Genomic DNA, 19901 nt, shown 5'->3' on the forward strand with positions numbered 1-19901 from the left:
GTATTTGTTTAAATAGCACTTTATTAAACACAGCTCTGAAGGTGAATAAAATTTGATTTAAGACAGAATCTAGGGACTTCCCTGGCGGTCCAGTGGCTGAGACTGTGCTTCCAGTGCAGGGGCCTGCGTATGATCCCTGGTCAGAGAACTGGATCCCACATGCCACAGCCAAGAGCAAAGATCCCGTGTGCTGCAACTGACACCCAGTGCAGTCAAATAAATAAGATACTTTTTTTTAAAAAAGAATCTATTAAATAAACAAAGCTTATGCTCTAGAATAAACCTCTAGAGAGGGAAATAAGAACTTTCTGCTAATGTTTTGATATATCAAACATTTTAACATTTTTGAAAATAAGAGTTATAATGCCTACTCCACGACAGCCTCACCTGCTTCTGTTCTCTTTACCTCTCCTACACTGGACTGCTTGTTTCCCTGATGTCTTGCACATGTACAGTTCCTTGCCTTTGTTTTTGTTTGGAACACGGCACTGCTTTTTTTCTTTTCCTGCTCAGTTCCTAGCCTTCCTTCAGATCCCAATAATCTATTTCCCTGTACTCTTTTGCCATAGCACTTCGCATGTTATTACTATATTTTTTAATGGTGGCCATCACTTTTTTTTAAAAAAGCCTTGACATCTCACTAAGTGCCATTTTCCACATTGGACTATGATATAGGTGCTATGTCAAAAGTGTTATCTAACAGCGGTGGAACTGCTCTGAGAGGAGAGTCACAAGTATAAGGTGAACCATAAACAGTTGTCATAGAAGAGCAGCCAGTGTCTTCGGTTCTGAATCCAGGCAAGGCACACCCAGGGAAATAGTTAACTCTGTTCAGTCTTGACAGTGGGTGACGTTTGCTGGAGCATTTTAATATTATGAGAATGAGTTGGTATTTAGAAAATCGTGTTTAAATCCTTGCAAGAGAGATTGAATAGGCTTCTGAAGAGAAGAAAATAAATTTTAAATTTTTATGTTTGCTTATTCCCCAAATAATAAAATGAACAAGTTTGTACTACTTGATATAAAACCATTGAGATTTGGCTTAAAGGCTAAAAGGATTGTTTCGTGCACATCAGAATAATATCACAGTCCCTTTGAAATAGTCATATTAACAAAATGTGAAATAAGGATTGTTACATGTTGTAAACTCCAGTTTTCTTTAACATAACATTATTTCTAGATAGTCATATAAGTGAGGTTCATTTCAGACTCCTATATGTTTATGTAAAAAAAGATTGAATATAATCACAAACTTATAAAGCAGTTTGTTTAAACAGTGTATATAGCCCACTTATTTAGCTTGTCGCTAATTTATTTGAAGCATCTTCTAAATCTTTAGTTTCAGTTTTATTTGTTTCTTTCTGGTTTTGTGTGGATGGAGTCAGAGTACTAGTGTCTTGGGAAAATCTGAATGTGCCATTATCTTCTGATGATATTGTAAACAGGCGCTTCACCTTTCAGATGGAATGTTTAGCTCATGTGAAGATGTTAGAAAAAGCAGACCAGGTTATGGAAAAAAGGTGAAGAAAAGCCATCTATAAGTGAAAGAAAGATAAAATCAATAATATACATTTCTTTGGGAATAGCCCTCTGTACTTACAAATGATTGCTCAATGACTTGGAAGACTGGGCAGGGAAAGAACATATTCATATTTACAATAGAGTCTCTAGATTATGTTTTATTTTCTCCCCTTTCACATGTGAAACTTTTTCACCTTCTTCAAGAAAACCTAAAAAATTTAGATTCCAGAATAGGATTTTAGTTATAGGGAAGGGATAAGTAACAATTTCTAAATCACATTTTTTCAGGTTGATTTAGGTTCTTCAGTATTTGATAGCTTTTTTTAAGCTAGGTTGAACCTTGGAATTTGAATTATTGAGAGTTTATTAGCCTTTTCCCCAGAATTGGGTCTTATTTCACTTATCACCTGCCTTTTTTGTTCCTTTTATCCACTAAAACAATTCTTAAAGAATTTCTAAGAAAGCTTATCTGTGATATGGGAAAAAATATAAAATGGTATCTTTATTTGGTTCTAAATTTGAGAGTCTAAATTTTAGACTCTAACAGGTATCAGGACATAATATACCTGACAAACATACATTGTGTCATTTTTTTATTCTCTTCTATCCATATCCATTGCAAGGGTGATGAAAACTATTATACTAGGTTTAAAGTACCCCTGGAGTTGAGAAGGCCAGTTTCAGCTCTCCTGGATCCATTATACTGAGTTTCATAGACTATACCAGGATTTCCTATGTTTGCCAAAACCTGTATTTTAATGTAAAAATAATACTGTTATGATTTTAAAATAAATCTTGATTATTTTTATTCTTTGGATTTTGAAGGCAATCCAGCATCCAGCAGACGAGAAGTTACAAGAGAAGGCATGGGGTGCAGTTGTTCCACTAGTAGGCAAATTAAAGAAATTTTATGAATTTTCTCAGAGGTTAGGTAAGTGAAAAGTTTTATCATTATGACTTCCTCAGTGAAAAAGGAGTTTATTGATATTGGAAGCTATTTACAAGATTTCATGTTCACACTGCTAAATATATATGTCTCATAGGTAAAGCAGCTTGGTGGACTCTAAGATTATATAGCTTAATGTTGCTGTCTTCCTTTTCGGCTAGGTCTTTTAAGTTATTTAGACCATTTTCCTCAACAAATTAAAACTTCTATAAGAAGATTTCTGATTTTTTGCAGCCTAAAGTGTCCTATTGTGTGAACTGCTGGTAGAATTCCTTTCCAGCTCTGGAGCAAATCCTTCCCCATGTGTGGGAACTAATCCTCAGTCTCCTCAGTGATTTAGATTTTTGTGTTCCTAAGATTGATCAAATCCATGTACCTAAAACTGTACACGATGAGAACTGGGAAGCTAATGGTATATGTGAAGTTACCGAGGGAGTTATTAAGTAAAAAGAATTCGGAATGGTATGCTTTTTCCCTTGTATGGGAAAAATTATTCCAAGATCAGAATTGTGCCTTTAATACAGTGAATAAGTAGAATTGGAGTTCTTTTTCTTGAAGAAGGAAGAGACACCAGATAAGATTTAGCCATTTAGCTGCTTGTGTAAATTGGAAGAGGTTTTACTTTGTGAAGTTGGGAGCGTGGGGTGGGAACTGGTGTAGATTGTGTTAGAAGTTTGAAACATTTCAGTTTAAGTTTTTGACATGTGTTTATATAGTTGTACTTTTTGAATCATATAAATATGTTATATATCCTAAATGAGTACATACAATTTAATAAGAAAACTAGTACTGTAAGATAGAAGCTGGTCGTTCAGTTGCTCAGTCGTGTCCAACTCTTTGTGACCTCATGGACTGCAGCATGCCAGGCTTCCCTGTACATCACCATCTCCTGGAGTTTGCTCATACTCACCTCCATTGAGTTGGTGATACCTTTTGGGGGCTTATAAGCTAAATTTAGACCCGAGATATGATTTGTTTTGCCCATGTGGTTTTTTAAAACTTCCTAATTAGTTGCCACATTTTAAAATTGGTAATTGTTTGTGTTTTGTGTGTATGTGTCTTAAGTCTTTGGTTGCTTTGGAAAAATCAGGAGCTTGGGCAACAACTGATCAATTGATCTTTCCTCCAGTTGGGGAAGCTAAGTGGCAAACTGACAGTGTCCATTAGTTAAGGCATGTGCTTTCTAGTTGCCGTGAGTCCCTACTGCATCCTGCTTTTTTACATCTTGCTCTCTTTATGTCTTTAAATAAACTACTTGGCCATTTGTGTCAACCTCTGCTTCAAAGTTGAAATCCTGTTTTTTTTTAAATATCCGTATTTTTTTAAAAGTAGGAGAATTGCTATTTTTCCTTAGATGCAGTACATGCTGTCAAATGCAAAGACAAGTAATAGTTGAGATAGAAGCATTTGTGTAAACTGTCCTTTTCTTATAGAAGGAAGAATTATAAATTATTTTCCTCAAGCATAGCGGTCAGTTCTTTCAGTCAGGTATCTTATGTAATCCATAGCTTTGTAACCTCAGGGGGTCTAGGTGTTTTCCTCTTGGTTATCTTCACTGCTACTTTAAATAAGTAGTTCTACTTCTTAGTAGTATCACTGCTACTTTAAATAAGAGTTTTCTTGTGTGTGGCTGGTTCCCAGCTGCTTTTGAAGTTAAAATGCTTTTGTTGCTGCATAGATCCTTCTCGCGCTCATACTGGTCTCTTAGCATTTGCCAATTAAAAAGGAATAATTATAAAATAGGTCAAACCAGGCAGGCTTACACGTTCCTATTTTAACTACTGGAATTCTATCAGGTGAGTGGTGTGTGTTTTGGCACAAGTGCTGTGTTCCATCTCACCAGAGGTTGTAACGACACGGATAGTAGCAAAAAGCTCTGGGGTTTTCATCCTGTCGTGTGGAAGCCTTGAGCCTTGGTTGTGTAGGCTAGGACTTCTGTAAAGGTGCGAACGAAGGACACATTTAAGATCTGGTGGTTCACTCCTCATCTCTTGGCTGGTAACGTGGTTCGTGTTTCCAGTTGCGTTGCTGACGGGATGCATACCCTTGCTTGCATGTGATAGGAACTCAGTGTTGAACGAGTGAGCGAGTGATGGATTAACGAATACATGTGTCTGATATATCAAATATTTGTTGGTATTTAGGATAAGCAATAATAGTAGATTTCAGGCTTTCAAGGCCTAATGGCCTGTGTTTGAATTCTGGTGTTGGTGGTTATTAGCTGTGCGCTCTTGGCTCCATCATTTAAATTCTGTGAGCTTCAGTGTCCTACTTGGACCTCCAGTGAGTTGAGCCCTCTGCTTTAAGTGCACGTAACCTCTGTTGTCTCTTCTCTTCCGCGCTGTCAAGCCAGAGATGAGGATAAACACCGAACACAGCACCCGGAGCACCACACAAACTGTGAAGATCCATGTGGTCCTTCAGAATTTCAAAGAGAAGGCTGCTTGGCTCGAGTACTATAGATCAGCCATGGGCTGGACTCCAGGAGAGGGATCACTTGACTAATTCAGAAGATACTGAGCTTTCCAACATGGTTTAACCTTGCTGACCTAAGAAACATCCTGTACTTGCTTGTTTTGGTCAGAGGCCTTCCCAAGCGAGGCAGCTGTCTAAGGGAAGGTTGTGTGTCCAGACAGTACACAACTGCCTTGTGTCTGCTTAGTCTTCCTCCCGTTGCAGGGGCTGACAGCGGCCACCTCCAGAGATCACAGTGAGTGAGTCTGTCCAGCACGTTGACTCCTCTTTAGTGAGCTAAATTCACCAAAACCTGTTTAGAAGGTTCTGAAGTACACAATAATGGTGGTTATCTCTCTTGGCTGTTTCAAATCCCCTGCAGTCCGTATCCTTTGGGTTCTTTCCTGAGGATTCAGACTGGTCTTTGATAGTGGATGCCTGGCAGTAAGAGACTATATGGCTCTGGTCTCTGAAGGGGCCTCCTCTTCCTAGTCAGGCCTTGTTCCCCCTTCTGGATGTACTTTGTGGCCTGATCAGTCATTATTTCTCCACTCGATAAGTCATCCATACTCCCACAGTCTGTTCTCCATGCTGCAGATGAAGTGGAGTTTTTATTTTTCAATTATTAGTTTTTGGCTGGGTCTTTGGTCCTGCTTGAGAGCTTTCTCTAGTTGAGGTGCCTGGGGCTTCTTGTTGCAGTGGCTTCTCTTGTTGTGGAGCACAGGCTCTGTGTACCCAGGCTCAATAGCTGTGGCTCACAGGCTCAGTAGTTGTGGCTCACAGGCTTAGTTGCCTGTGGCTTGTGTAATCTTCCTGGACCAGGGATTGAACCGGAGTCCCTTGCATTGGCAGGCAGATTCTTAACCACTGGACCACTAGGGAAGTCCGAAGTGAAGTTTAAATGCTAATCTGATGATGTCACTACCCTGCTTAGTTTCTCTAGGGATGCTAAGATGGCAGGGCCAGGGTGCTTCGTGTGGCCCACAGATGATGTGCATATGGTTTTAGTCTTAGGTTCCTCTCCTCCTTGCCTCTCTGTTCCACCTGCATTGTTGTCTTGCAGTTTCTCTGCTCGGTCGTGCCCCTCTCCGTTCAGGGTTGGGCTCCCTGCCCTGTCTGTCTGCAGACTATTTCTCATCCTTAGCGCGCGGTCCAGTCTTGGTCCAGGTGTCATGTACTCAGGCAGGTTTTTCCCTGAGTCTGCAACTGGGTGAAGCTCCATTTTCACACCTTTCCATGGTACCATACCCTTCTCAGTATATATCCCAGCTGTAGTAAGTTGTCTGTCTTCTCTCTGTATAATTAGTCTCTGTGTGTGTGAGCATAGGGTGTGTCCATCTTCATCAGTGTACCCAGTGCTTGACCCGTGTTAGACCATCAATATATTTTGTAACTTACTATTAAAAAAGCCATGATAACTATCATTTGAAGTTACTGTGTGGATTACAAATAGTGTCTAGCTCAGTACTTGGCACATAATAGACGCATAAAGAGTACTTACTCTTGGTACTCATCAATAATTTAATCTTAAAAGGTTATGGAAGGCTAGTTAGAATGTCATTTTATATGCAAAACAGCTTATTATGGTAGAAGTAATAGGGCTGTGAAGCCAGAAGCACTTGGCATTTATGAAATATACCCTTGGGGGTCTGACCTCTTTGAAACTCAGTTTATCCATCTGTAATGTCCATATCATAGTTGACAGTGAAAGTTAAATGACAGACTAGGTTAAGTACACAATTATGGGTATTAGTTCATAATTGGGTAGATCAAATCGAAAAAAAATAAATGGTAGAGTTGGTAGTTTTTCAGCTTTTTAAAAGTTGATGTGAGATAAATTTGTTTTCATTAATATCTTTATTAATCTAGCATTTATTCATAAATGGCAGACCACCATCTAACTCTATAAACTTTGTTTTCTCTGAATAGAAACTAGCCTTGTTGCATGATTCTGTAGTATGTAACAGTATTAGTTTGATTTCTGGGATTTTTTTGAAGTGGAATCAGTATTTCTATATTTTTATTATTTTTATTTTTTAGTATTTCCATTTTTAAACACAATATTAGTCTGGCATTCCAAAAGTAGCAGTTGTTTCAAGGGACAATTTTATTTGTGTAATGAATTAGAATGTTTGATATTATGGCCCTGAGATAGCGAGCTATACAACACTCAGGAAGCTACTTATTAAACCACATATTAAATAAACAGCACAAAGTATGTGAAGTTGGTAATTCATTCATACCCACATACAGTTATGACTGACCATAGTTTCACCAAAAAAGACATAGTCACAGTTACCATTTCATAAAAATCAACACTGTGTAGAATGTGAAAATCATGTAAGATTTGTCCTTTGATCCTGATATTTCATTCAGATTCACATTCTTCATGATTCTGAATTTGGGTTTACAGAAATTGAGTTAGTCACTTCAGGGTTTCTATTGTAGTGAACAGTACTCAGTTTGAGTGTTATGTTTAGGTAATCTAACTTTTAAAGAAACCTTATTTTTATGGAAATTGAAATCAAAATATTTTAAAAATGCTCACTTTTTGATAAGTAGATACAAACAACATCTTAATGTTTTGTTCTTTAGAAGCAGCATTAAGAGGTCTTCTGGGAGCCCTGACAAGTACCCCGTATTCTCCCACCCAGCATCTAGAGCGAGAGCAGGCTCTTGCTAAACAGTTCGCAGAAATTCTTCATTTTACACTCCGGTTTGATGAACTTAAGGTAGGATTGTCCTGCTGGTCCTCCTTGTTATAGAAGAAAATCATGCGTCTTTCAATGAGTACTAGGAGGAAATGCCTGGAGCCCTTACTAAAATGTGGTGGCATGATGTCTGCTGTTCCTCAGCAAAAGTGGAAAACTGGATTTAAAAATTATGCAGGCTTTTTGGTGTAGCATAGCAAACAACAAATTGCTCAATATTCAGTTTTCATTTAGCTTCATTTTAAAAAGTATCTCTGAAACAATATTGACATCTTCTAATATTTTTTTCTTTTCTGCTCATCCCCAGTTTTTCCCCCAGCATTCTTCTGTTAATGTATAACAATGTTGATTTTTCTTTCTCTCTCCTACCCCTCTCTTTCTTTCCTTTCTTCCCTTCTGTCTTCTCTCTCACACCCTCCCCTTCCCTGCCTCTACTTATTTACATCCTTTTTACTAGAAGGAGTGCATTTAAAGAAAGAAGCCTTAAATTCCATATCAGGAGACCTTAATTCCATTTCTATCATAGTAACGAACAATGAGGCAAGTCCTCTGACTTTGCAGCACCCCACGTACCTTGTTTAGAAAATGGAAGAGCTGGATTCCTAACTCCAGCATTTTATGAACATTATATCATAGACAGCTATTCTCCTTTATTCATACTTTGAACACAAATGGTTTGTTTATAAAATTTTAGTCTATTTGACGACTGCCCTCTATATTAATTGTAATAACCCACAGTGAGTGGCTACACATTCCTTTTTGTTTTTGTCTATTTGGTAATACCATTTTTGGTGAGCAGCCTTTTCATCTGGTACCTGAAATTAATGAGAAGAAAGAAGGACAGTGTACTGACTGTGACTGAAAACCAGTGTGCACAGTCTTCTGTGTCCATCATGAGACAGTTAGCAAATCAGTGCAGTAAGCACAGTGTTACATAATGTAAGTGCAGATCGTCATCTTGGATGATAACGGTTTTAGTTCTTAAAGTGGTATTACAAATTCAATAATGTAAATTAACTAATTTCAACTCTAATAGATACTTTATTTAATTTTTATACTAATAACTTTTTCTTTTATAAATGTTTTCTTTAGATGACAAATCCTGCCATACAGAATGACTTCAGCTATTACAGAAGGACATTGAGTCGCATGAGGATTAATAATGTTCCAGTAAGTTAAAGCTTGAATTATGGCATGACAATAATAATTCAGATCTCGATTTGTTCAGTTTGGTCTTTTACTCATTCATTCATTCCCTCATTCATTCAGATAAAGCTAAAGATAGTAGTAAAGTTAATAATTACAGGCATCCACAGCTGTGGGAAAAAAGAGAAAACTGTAGCAAGCCATATGGTATTTACCTATTTTTGTACTTGGTTCCACAGCTACTCCAGTAAAACTGCTTTTTGTCTATATAACATTGATAAAAAATTTCTCTTTGTTTTCTTGTTTTAACTGCAGAAAAGTTTCATGAATTAGTGGTTATGAGTTATTTGTCCCCATGTTCTTAGATTGGAAAACTCTTGGGGAGAGGTTGACCTGGAATAGGAACAGCACTAACTCTGGCAGGAAGGGGAGCGGGGTCTTGGACCCCAAGCACGTCTGTGTGACACTGTCGTGTGAGAAGACGGCTCTGAGCCTGTTGGTCGGCTAGCATAGCATCTCTTCTGGCCTGTTAGCCTCTCGACCTCTCGTTTTAATTAATACTCTTTTCTCCTAGACATCAAATGCCAACCTTAAGTGTGAGAAAAATACTATCTTTTTCTCTGGATATTTTGTGGACCTATATTGTGCTGATTTGTATGGGAAGCAGAGAAAATTTCTAGGATCATCCCTGGCCTCAAGTAGATAGTTTAATGAAGAAATACTATGTAAGTTTGTAAGGAGTGTTAAGTGGCATAAAAGGTTAAAAAACCAAAAAGGTCATCAGAGACCACCACAATACTGTAAAGCAATTGTCCTCCAGTTAAAAAAACCAAAGAAACAAGACCATTGAGTAAATATTTCATGAAGTCATTGCTCTTAAGACAGGCCTGGATCAGAAGAAAGATTTCTTTTAGTTAAGCATCTGTTACATGTATTTGTTTGGTTTTGCATAAGCCAGTTTATTCTGTGAGGCTGACCTTACTGTCTGTCTTTTTCATACTCACTATGTAAAATAAAGTAAAATAAAATGACCCAATTTTCTGTTATAGCCATCCTGCCATCATCCAAGACCAAAGGCACTGAAATCTTGCTTGGTAGTGCCTTTTGCTGTCAGTAATTATAGGTCAGTTCAGTCGCGGTCAAGTGCCATTTTTCTCAGATTTCTTCACTGCCCTGCCCCCCTTCCCATCTCATCTCTTAGTACTTCTGTCCCAGTTGAGAGCCTAATTCCCACTGTTTTTGGCAACTGTTCTGTAGCTGCAGAACTTATTTTCTGGCACACTATCTCTCTCTCTATTTTTGGTACAGTCCGCCATCAATAGTTAACTTTATTTTGAAGATTGGCTTAATTGTTACCCCTTTCTTCTAACGTTGAGTGGCTTCCCATTAGCTACAGAAGAAAAATATGACCTGAAGCTAAGATTTAGTCTGACCCCAGCTTTCCCTTCCAGCTTTCTTTCACTGGTTGCTGTCCCTTATTACACTGACCTATTTGAATTTACACTCTGCCAAGTCATTTGAAAGCATATTCTGCCCCCTGTCTGGTTGAAATGCCCTGTGTACCTGTTTATCAACATCTGCCAAAGCCTAGCCCTTCCATGCATCTGTTTAGTTCCTTCCAGTCTTAGTCCTCCCCTCATCCCCCACTTTATTCCTTGTCTCTTGGCATGTTACTAAGATAAGCTGTGTGGAAATTTGCTTGCTCCTAATAGGGTGTGATGTCATAGGCATCTTTCTGTCCTCTGTGGCATTTAGATGGTCTCTTGTGTACAGCAGGCAGCCCATTCACGTTTCATTTAGTGGCTTAATATCATTTAAAATATTTTTAAAGAAGTTAATCTTTAAAAAAATTTCTTTATATTTTAATCTTTTTCTTGTTAAAGATAATGTAAGCTTTGTGTACATTTGAGGGTCTAGAATGTACGCATTTATAATTAATAGATTGGCAAGCATTAGCTAGGCACCTTGGCCTAGGTCCGTTTATAATATTATTTTAATAACTTAAGAAGCTGATATTAAGTGTCCTTCTTTTCCACACAGGCAGAAGGAGAAAATGAAGTAAATAATGAATTGGCAAATCGAATGTCTTTGTTTTATGCTGAGGCAACTCCAATGCTGAAAACCTTAAGTGATGCTACAACAAAGTTTGTATCAGAGGTAGGCATTGCCTAAGAAGTTATTCTTTGTGTCATTTTTCTTCAGCCTGTGTTCAGATAGGATGGGCTCAGTGAGTCCACTACAGACCCTCTAAGCTGATAGATGCGCCTTGTGCACTGAGTCTGGTCCTCTCCCCTGAGACCCACGTGTACACACCTGCCACCTATCGGCAGTCACCATTAGGATGGATAGTCGACACCTCCATGATCTGCTGACCACAGTGAGGTCTTGACACTGTACAAGCAGATAACTTAAGGGTTTTCATCGCCAGTTCCTTTCTTTATCTCACCCCTACATCAGTCTTACTGGTTCTTCTTATTAAAGTGTACGCTGAGTCTGAGAACTTGACTCTTTACTACTACCTCGAGCTACCTCTCCGTAGCACCCCACCTCTTCCTACCTGGATTTCTGCATTCATGCTCTGACCCACTGGGCCTGTCTCCTGAGTGTAGCCAAGTAGTCTTCTTAAGACCCAAACCACGTTCCCTTCTCTGCATAAAAGGTTTCCAGTTTGGGAAGTTAAAGAGGGAGGGGGCGCATGTATACCTATGGCAGAAGCCAACAATATTGTGAAGCAGTTTTCCTTCAATTAAAAATGAATAGGTTTTGGAGCGGGGAAAGGTCTCCAGTCGACTTCCCAGGGCCCTTAGGATCAAATCCACGTGTCACGGGTCTCTTGGGGCGTCGTCTGCATGTCGTGGCTGTTCCCGCCCAGCTCTCAAATGTAAGGGCTTCTTGAGAGATGGGCGGATCTCAGCTGTCTTGCTCCTAGCTGTGTCCTCAGAGCTTAGAACAGGGCCTAGAATCTAGTGCATTTTCTTTTCTAGTGCATTTTCTAAAACAAAATTTAGAGGAGAAATCAGATTTTAAAGTTGATAATTTTTCATGTTATGGTAGGTTTTAAATTTTTCGTAAGTAATAGCTGTTCATCACTCTTTTGTTCTCTGTACACTTTTACAGAATAAAAATTTACCAATAGAAAATACCACAGATTGTCTAAGCACCATGGCTAGTGTGTGCAGAGTCATGCTTGAAACACCGTGAGTATTTGCTGATCTTTTTCACTTTAACAGTCCTGTTGAAATGATTGACAAAGATATGAATGTCATATTTGGAAGGTGGAATTAAATATATCCCAAGTATGTAATAAACAAAATTAAAATAATTACGCAGCTTAATGTAGGTTCTGGTTAAATGTGTAAAGTACATATGGTTTTCAGGTTCATCAGACCAGTCAGATGCTTCAGAATAGGGGTTTTGTGTGCTTTTGAGAGGATAGGGGAAGAACTTTAAAGCTCATCTGGTTATGCCTCTCAGGTATTCTCTTTCCTTTTCAAAGAGCACTTTGCCTTTTTGCTAGAGGGCTAGAAATATTCTTAAACGCTTATCCCTTCCTCTCAGCTTTAGTTATTAGTCCTAAGTCTTCTTTGTTGTCCCCAGCACTGACCTAAATTCTCTTCTGGGTTTCTCCTCGCTGTCAAACCATTTGTAACATATACCACAATGTTTTCTGTCTGGATTTTCCTGTCAGCAGGCGGAAAGAATTCTTCCTATATTCCTGAATAGTATGATTTTATTATATAACTTTAGTTTTTTGGAGCTTTTTATTTTCCAAAACAATTTTATATACTCATCTTATTGGAAAACCTTTTGAAGTAAGAGAGCAACTGCTTACCCTCAGACCGTTGTCATCCTCATCTAGGGGAGCAGGGTCCTGGGGAGTGAAGGGACTTGTGCATGGTGACTGGCCTCACACGCATGCTTGGGTGTCTCCATTGTGGTCTGGATTCCTTCTGCTATGCCATACTGCCCTCCTTGTAGACGAAAAGTGCTGTTTCCTTTTTCCCATTTGAGAGAAGACTGTGATTGAATTTTAGAATATTAAAAGCCTGCAGTATAGTAATATGTTTAGATCAAGTTAATGTCGATAAATGCCAATACTTTCTCTATTAAGCTAGTGGCTTTTCTCATCACATTGATGATGACAGCCTTTCTCAGAGCACCTATCCCCAAACTTTTACTTTGGGGCTACTTTTAATCTCTCTAAAATTGTCTGATCTCTACTGAGCAGAAGGGGCAAGATACCAACATGCGTATGAGACCAGGATGTATAAGTGATAACTGTTCCGCCCCCTTATTTCTCTGGGAATCTCGTTGCAGAGAAGGTGAGGGTATAGTCTCAGCGTCCCTTTTATATATCAGCAGGAGATAACTTTGAGCATCAGCCAGCTCATGAGTCTGTGATGGGCCTCATCCACCTTTATGTTTCCTACCCTCCAGGGAGTACAGAAGCAGATTTACAAATGAAGAGACAGTGTCATTCTGCTTGAGGGTAATGGTGGGCGTCATAATACTCTATGACCACGTGCATCCAGTGGGAGCATTTGCCAAAACTTCAAAAATTGATGTAAGTTGTATTTGTTTTTTATGTAATTCCCAGTAATTTCAAACATAAGTGGAAACCATAGACTTTTATTTAAAGAGCTGGCCGGCTACACTTTGTCTCAAAATTTAGTTTTATAGTTTGTGATAATGGTATATTTTGGTTTTCTCTTCTCTCATGCTATTTCTTATACAGGTGGAATAGAATGACTGAAGGTAACTGCACTGTTTTAGAGTATCTCCTTGTGGGGAAGCCTCATTCATAAAGTGGTACTTCCACATATTTCGCAGTATATGTAAATAAATAATGAAACATTAAAAAATCTTTTTATTGTCTCGTTTCGTTCCTTCGACCAAAGGCCATTTTTAAACAAAAGACTTGCTTTCACGTATAGATTAAAGGTCAGTAGAGGTGCCCCAGTGAAGGAAGCTGAGGACCGTACACTGTTCCTGCTCCTCCCAGTCGTCACGATTTGTGGTCGTAGCCTGAGTTTCTCTGCTTTCTAATTTCTTGCCTTACTCTCACGTCGGGTTCATGAGAATTTTAACCATTATTTTCTGAGAATTGTCTTTCAGTTACCCTTTGACAGACTCTTGGCATTTCATGTATAGAGAACTGATGATTTATCAGTCTTGTCTTCATCTATCCCATGTAAAGAGAAAATCAACATTTTTTGAGTCATTACTGTGTCCCAGGAATTTCAACATTTGCTCTCTCATTTAACTTTGAAAATACTCTTAGGATGTAGGTGTTATTTCCCCTGTATTAATAGAGAAAGAAAGTTTAGGGAGATTTCTTAATGTAATTGCTAGTGAACGGTACCTGGATTTTGAATCCATGTCTCCATGGCTTTCGAAGCCTGTGGTGTTTCTGCCATGCTATGCTTTCTCACAGTAATCGGGCTCATCTTCCTTGCGGATCATTTTCATCAAGTTGTTCCCTTTCTGTGAAGCCTGTGACAAGTCTCTGCTGCCATCCCCATCAGTTCCCCATGAGTCCTCCTGGCTTTTGAGGCCCTCTGTGAACTGCCCTGTGCGATTCACCTTAGCCCTCTGCATATGATGAGCTTTCTTACTTTTTTTATTGGGTTCGTCTACCTGGAATGCCTCTTTTTCTTACCAGTGTGTCCATTCCATCCTTTAAAAGGCTACTCAACAACTTTTCCTGAATGTCCTACTTTAGTAAACCCTTAGTTTTCTCATTAGTGTGCTGGGTATGTTCTGTTCATCTGATTTGGTTTCCAAAAAGTTTTGTTTGATTGACAAACTGAAAATAACACTTGGGTAGATTTTTTCCCCCATTCTAAGAATAATTGTTTTGACATTTGTAGTGTGTAATTTCTCATGAGTGCCATAGTTACAGAGCTGGTTTAAGTATTAACTGTTTTGAGAATGAATGTTAGATGAAAACTCAATGTTTCACCTTTTCTGTTTCATTTTCTACATAGATGAAAGGCTGTATCAAGGTTCTTAAGGACCAGCCTCCTAACAGTGTAGAAGGTCTTCTCAATGCTCTCAGGTGGGTATGCGCACAGGTACATGTGGATAGGGTGGACGTGTTAAGATGTTGTTTCAGTGTGTGAATAACACATAAATGTTAGAAATGTGAAGATCTCATGTTGCTTATTGGTAGTCTTGCTTTCAAATATTGGTCACAGTATTTTTTATAATGAAGAATGTGTGTGTATGTGTCCCACAGAAAATAGCAGCTTCATTTCTTTGCCGTGGAGTATGGCTTTCACTTTTCTGCCCGCCTCAAAGGACACACTGCTTTTTTGTTTTTTTTAATAAAAGCAATTGTATAAAACTCAGAAAACATGAAAATTTTAAGAAGAAAACACAGAACCCGCACTATTTCGAAATAAACCACTATTCACATTTTGATATATACCCTTTCAGTTTTTTTTTTTTAACATGATGCATATCCTTCCAGAGTTTCTTTTTAAAATACTTGTATATAGTCATAGCTTTATATAAAAGTTACCTTTTACAAAATAATATTATACAAACTGTTTTATAGCTGAACTTTTCCCTTAGTATAGTATAATTATATTTCTGTGTTCATACTACAGATCTTTATTACTTTTGTGCAGTTTTTATAATGAAAATAAAGCAGTCATTATTTGATGTCTGTCTTCTCAGTTTAGACTTACTTGTTTAGTTACTAAACAAGTTATTTACTTATAGTAGTTACTAAAGCTCCTTCGAATCCTGGACTATTTTTAAATGAAAATCTCAACCCGTTACAGAGTCTTGACTACAAAGATTTAATTGGTAGTTATCATTTCCCTAATGTAAAAGATGATTTGCTTGTTACTTGATTGTTTTGTGTTTGAACACAAAACTGTGAATGCAGATATTTATTCAGTGACTTTTTGAAGTCATAGGCTATTGTAGTGCATTGTAATTCACGTAATAGAATAAACTGATTTCCAATATAGTATTACTTTCCTCACATGTTTCGTAAGCAAAACATTGTTTATTCTTTTTGGACACTTAGTCACATCTGGTGCATCATTAAGCAGAATCTAGGCTGTGTCATTTCAGCTGAGTGGAACCATGAAATTATTTTATTAAGATGATGAAAAATATTCTATAAGCAGTGACTGTCTAAATAAAGATGATCTGTTCTGGGGGTGGGGGTGGGAAGAAGGCTTAAGAGGGAGGGGAGATATATATATATATACGTATAGTTAACTGATTCTCGTTGTTTGGAAGAAACCAGCACAGTGTTGTAAAACAATTATCCTTCAACTAAAAAATAAATAAAAAGAAGATGTATTCTAAGTGAAAACCCGAATGATTAAGGAACATAACATAACAACCAAAAAAAAAAAAATCCTTAGGTCAAACTGTTTCAACCATAAGCCTATCAGAAACCTTAAGTTCTTTTAATTTTTTACTCTGGAGACTTCTCACTATCAATATTTACAGTATTGTGATTCTTGCTGCTTGATCCCTTTCTGAGGATTCCCCATGTTGCAGTCAGCCTGAGCTCTTCTCCCAAGCCCTTTCCTTTCTGATTGGCTAGGCTCTTCCAAAGCCAGCAAGTGACAGGAACACTTTTTTCCCTAAAGTAAGAAATAATAGAGGTCTAGGAAGTTTTAGTGTAACATTTATTTACCCTGACGGGACTGTGCTTCCAATAGTAATGTAAAACGCAAAGTTCACTTCTGTTTTTCACAGTGTGAAAGTAATTTGGTGTGGGACAGAGGAGGGCAGTGGCAGTGAGTATAAAGCTGTTGACGTCCGCCGCAAACAGGCTATGTTTGAGAGAAAGGGGGAGAAGACTCACTGTCTGCCAGTTGAGGCAAGAGCCACCTGGCAGCTGTAGGTTTCCTTTTAAATAATATGATAGAAGTCAGAAAATAAAAGTTCGCTGCAGAGATAATTCCTGAGCTGTTCTTACTCAGAGTGAAACACATATTCTGTGTCCGGTTGTTATTTCCCCCCTGGGAGGTTGTGTGAGGTTAACCAGTATACCTGTTGTGATGTAGTGGTGGTTATAATTAGTAACAGTTTTATATCACCCTACATCTACCATGCAGTTTCATGTCTGCGGCTTTATTGTCTCTTCACCACAGCTTAGTGAAGTAGCTGGTGGGTATGGGCCAGTGGGGGTGTCTCCATCCTGCAGTAGGTACCTGAAGCTCTTGAGAGACTTAAAGATGATACAACTAATAAATGTTGGAGTCTATTTTCAGATTCAGGGTTTTATTCTCAAAATCCCATATACTTGATACTGCATTATCAAGCCATAGGTTTACTCTGAGATGAATCATTGTGCTCTGGAATCATCTGGATGGAAGGGAAATGCAGATTCCCAGGTTACCACCTCCAGAGAGTCTAGTTTCTTCGTTAGGTCTGGAGTAGGGGGGCAGGCACCTCATTTTATAAATAAGCACCCTGTGTGTTGTAGATATTGTTGGTACTTTGAGAAACACTGCTTAAACTAAACCAACCTAGCTCTTGACATGCTTCACTAAAAGCAAAGAAGATACTGTTAAGAAAGCATTTTGGAATCCCCAAAATGCTGTGCAAGTGTTGTTACTTCTGTCTCTACAAAATAGAACACATTTTTGCTGCATTATTTTCTTTTTTAAGGAATAGCTTATTTACTACAGATGCTCACTCCATTCTTTTCCTCGGAATCAAGTTTTAAATAATATAGTTGTGTGTGCGTATATATATGTATATAGTTGCTTGTTTTGAATACTTTTCTGTAGTAATGATATAGTTCCCTCCAACTGACACTATGCAATGAGGAGAAAGCAACGAGCCATGTCTGTATTTTACAGATGGAGAAATGGAACCAGGTTTCTTTGACCATAAGAGAAAGAGAAATAAAACTAGACCTGGGAGTCGGGTTCAGTGCTAGATAGTTACCCTCTTATTCTTCAATAGTGTTAGTAGTTGCTTTTCTTAGATGCTGTTGGCCTTTTCTTGATGAAAATGTGAGGATGAACTGTCTTAAATACAAAGGAGAACAGCAGTTTGCAAGCTTTTCATAAAGGAGCAGAGAATAAGCAAATATTTTAGGCTTTGTAGGCCCTGTGGCATCTGTCACAGCTCTTCAGCTCTGCCCTTGTAGCAGGAAGGTGACCACAGACGATGCTTAAGTGAATCAGCATGGCTCTGTTCCAGTAAAATGTTATAAGCTCTGAAATTTGAATTTGATGGAATTTCCACATTAACGTGAAATACTTTTCTTTTTCTTTTTTTTTTTTTACTTTTTCTCTCAACCATTTAAAAATGTAAAAATATGCTGCTGCTAAGTCATTTCAGTCGTGTCCGACTCTGTGCGACCCTATAGACGGCAGCCCACCAGGCTACCCCGTCCCTGGGATTCTCCAGGCAAGAATACTGGAGTGGGTTGCCATTTCCTTGTCCAATGCATGAAAGTGAAAGTGAAGTGTCTCAGTCGTGTCCGACTCTTAGGGACCCTCATGGACTGCAGCCTACCAGGCTCCTCCATCCATGGGATTTTCCAGGCAAGAGTACTGGAGTGGGGTGCCATTGCCTTCTCCAAAAATATGCTAGCGATACAAAAATAGATGGTAGGTTGGATTTGATCCGTGGGTATAATTTGCCATCCTTTGATATTGGACAGCTATTTTCCTTTGAGAGGGAAGTTATAGATAATTGTTTACTGTAGAATCTCACCAAATCTTTTCAATGAGGTAGTTAGTTCCAAATGAGTAAAACAGCCATTGGATACTCTGTTTGAAGGTAGGAGGAGCATCAGCCAGCAGGGGCTGAACAGGGGTAGAGCTGGACTGAAAGGCATTCTCGCGCAAGACAAGCTCTCCTGGGCAGTTGTTTCTCTTACCGTAATTACAGAACCTGATGCAGGTTATGTTTGTTTGTGTTTTTAACCCCCTAAAATGGATGTTTTGCCCCTCATAGGTACACAACAAAACATTTGAATGATGAGACTACCTCCAAGCAGATTAAATCCATGCTGCAATAACAGTTCTGGAAAAGCACCTGCTGTAGACAGAAGACAGTATTCTGCAGTGACTGAGAATGCACAGTTTTTAGTGATTGCAATTACTATCTCATTTACTCTTGCTTTTTATTTCTTTCCTCTGTTCCTCTCCCTCTTTTTTAATCATGTTCTTGATCTTTAAGACTTCTTTTCTGTGCCAAAATCAGTAAAGTTATACTCTGAAGGGATATTGTCCTTTCAAACAGGCCATCTAAGGCAGCTAATTATGCATCGCATTGGGGTCTCTACTGAGAAAAATTCTGTGACTTGAACTAAATATTTTTAAATGTGGATTTTTTTTGAAAACTAATATTTAATATTGCTTCTCCTGCATGGCAAAACTGCCTATTCTGCTATTTAAAAACCCTCAATGACTTTATTTTCTACTGCCGCTTTTTTCATGTGCAGCCAAAATAAAAATGTTTAAATTAACTGTGTTGTACAAATGGTACCCAACACACACTTTTTTTAAATTAGTAAGACTTTTGTTTAAAGTTTTAAGTTTGCATTTTGACTTTTTTTGTAAGGATGTATGTTGTGTGTTTAACCTTTATTAACTAACGTTAAAAAACTGTGATGTGTGCGTAGAATATTACGTATGCATGTTCATGTTTAAAGAATGGCTGTTGATGATAAAATAAAAATCAGCTTTCATTTTTCTAAGTGTGGTTTGGCTTACTGATGTTTTGATTCTAGGTCTCTAGAGCTTTCCCTATGTGTTTTTTTGGAATGTATGTGTATAATACATTTTTCCCCCTTTTAGGGGAGAACTGGGTCCTTTTTTTATTACTTTAATTGCTTTTAAAATCTTGCTGTGTACAAGACTAGAGGTGGTGGTGGTTTAGCCACCAAGTTTTTGTCTGACTCTTTGTGACCCTTCGAACTGTGGCCCACCAGGCTTCTCTGTCCATGGGTTTCTCCAGGCAAGAATACTGGAGTGGGTAGCCATTTCTTTCTCCAGGGGCTCTTCCTGACCCAGTCATCAAACCCTGCATTGCAGGGGGATTCTTTACCAAAAGATAAGACCTAGTAATCTTGTCACACTTGACTTTTATCCTTGATTTACTCTTGCATGGATGTAGCAACAGAAGGGAAA

General features: G+C 38.3%; 1 protein-coding gene across 3 annotated transcripts in view; it reads left to right on the forward strand.

The window, feature by feature from the left end:
- CYRIB (CYFIP related Rac1 interactor B) overlaps positions 1–19579 on the forward strand; it is an 80604-nt gene extending 61025 nt beyond the window's left edge. For all 3 annotated transcript variants that reach the window (XM_052651851.1, XM_052651853.1, XM_052651852.1), the window contains 8 exons: positions 2347–2452; positions 7517–7653; positions 8725–8802; positions 10819–10935; positions 11896–11975; positions 13216–13342; positions 14766–14836; positions 18724–19579. In XM_052651851.1, the coding sequence (XP_052507811.1) occupies positions 2347–2452; positions 7517–7653; positions 8725–8802; positions 10819–10935; positions 11896–11975; positions 13216–13342; positions 14766–14836; positions 18724–18787 (780 nt within the window). In that variant the 3' untranslated portion in view covers positions 18788–19579. The remainder of the gene's footprint in view (positions 1–2346; positions 2453–7516; positions 7654–8724; positions 8803–10818; positions 10936–11895; positions 11976–13215; positions 13343–14765; positions 14837–18723) is intronic.
- Positions 19580–19901: the final 322 nt, after the last annotated feature.

Source organism: Budorcas taxicolor, chromosome 14 (assembly GCF_023091745.1).
Source record: "Budorcas taxicolor isolate Tak-1 chromosome 14, Takin1.1, whole genome shotgun sequence".
Taxonomy (NCBI): domain Eukaryota; kingdom Metazoa; phylum Chordata; class Mammalia; order Artiodactyla; family Bovidae; genus Budorcas; species Budorcas taxicolor.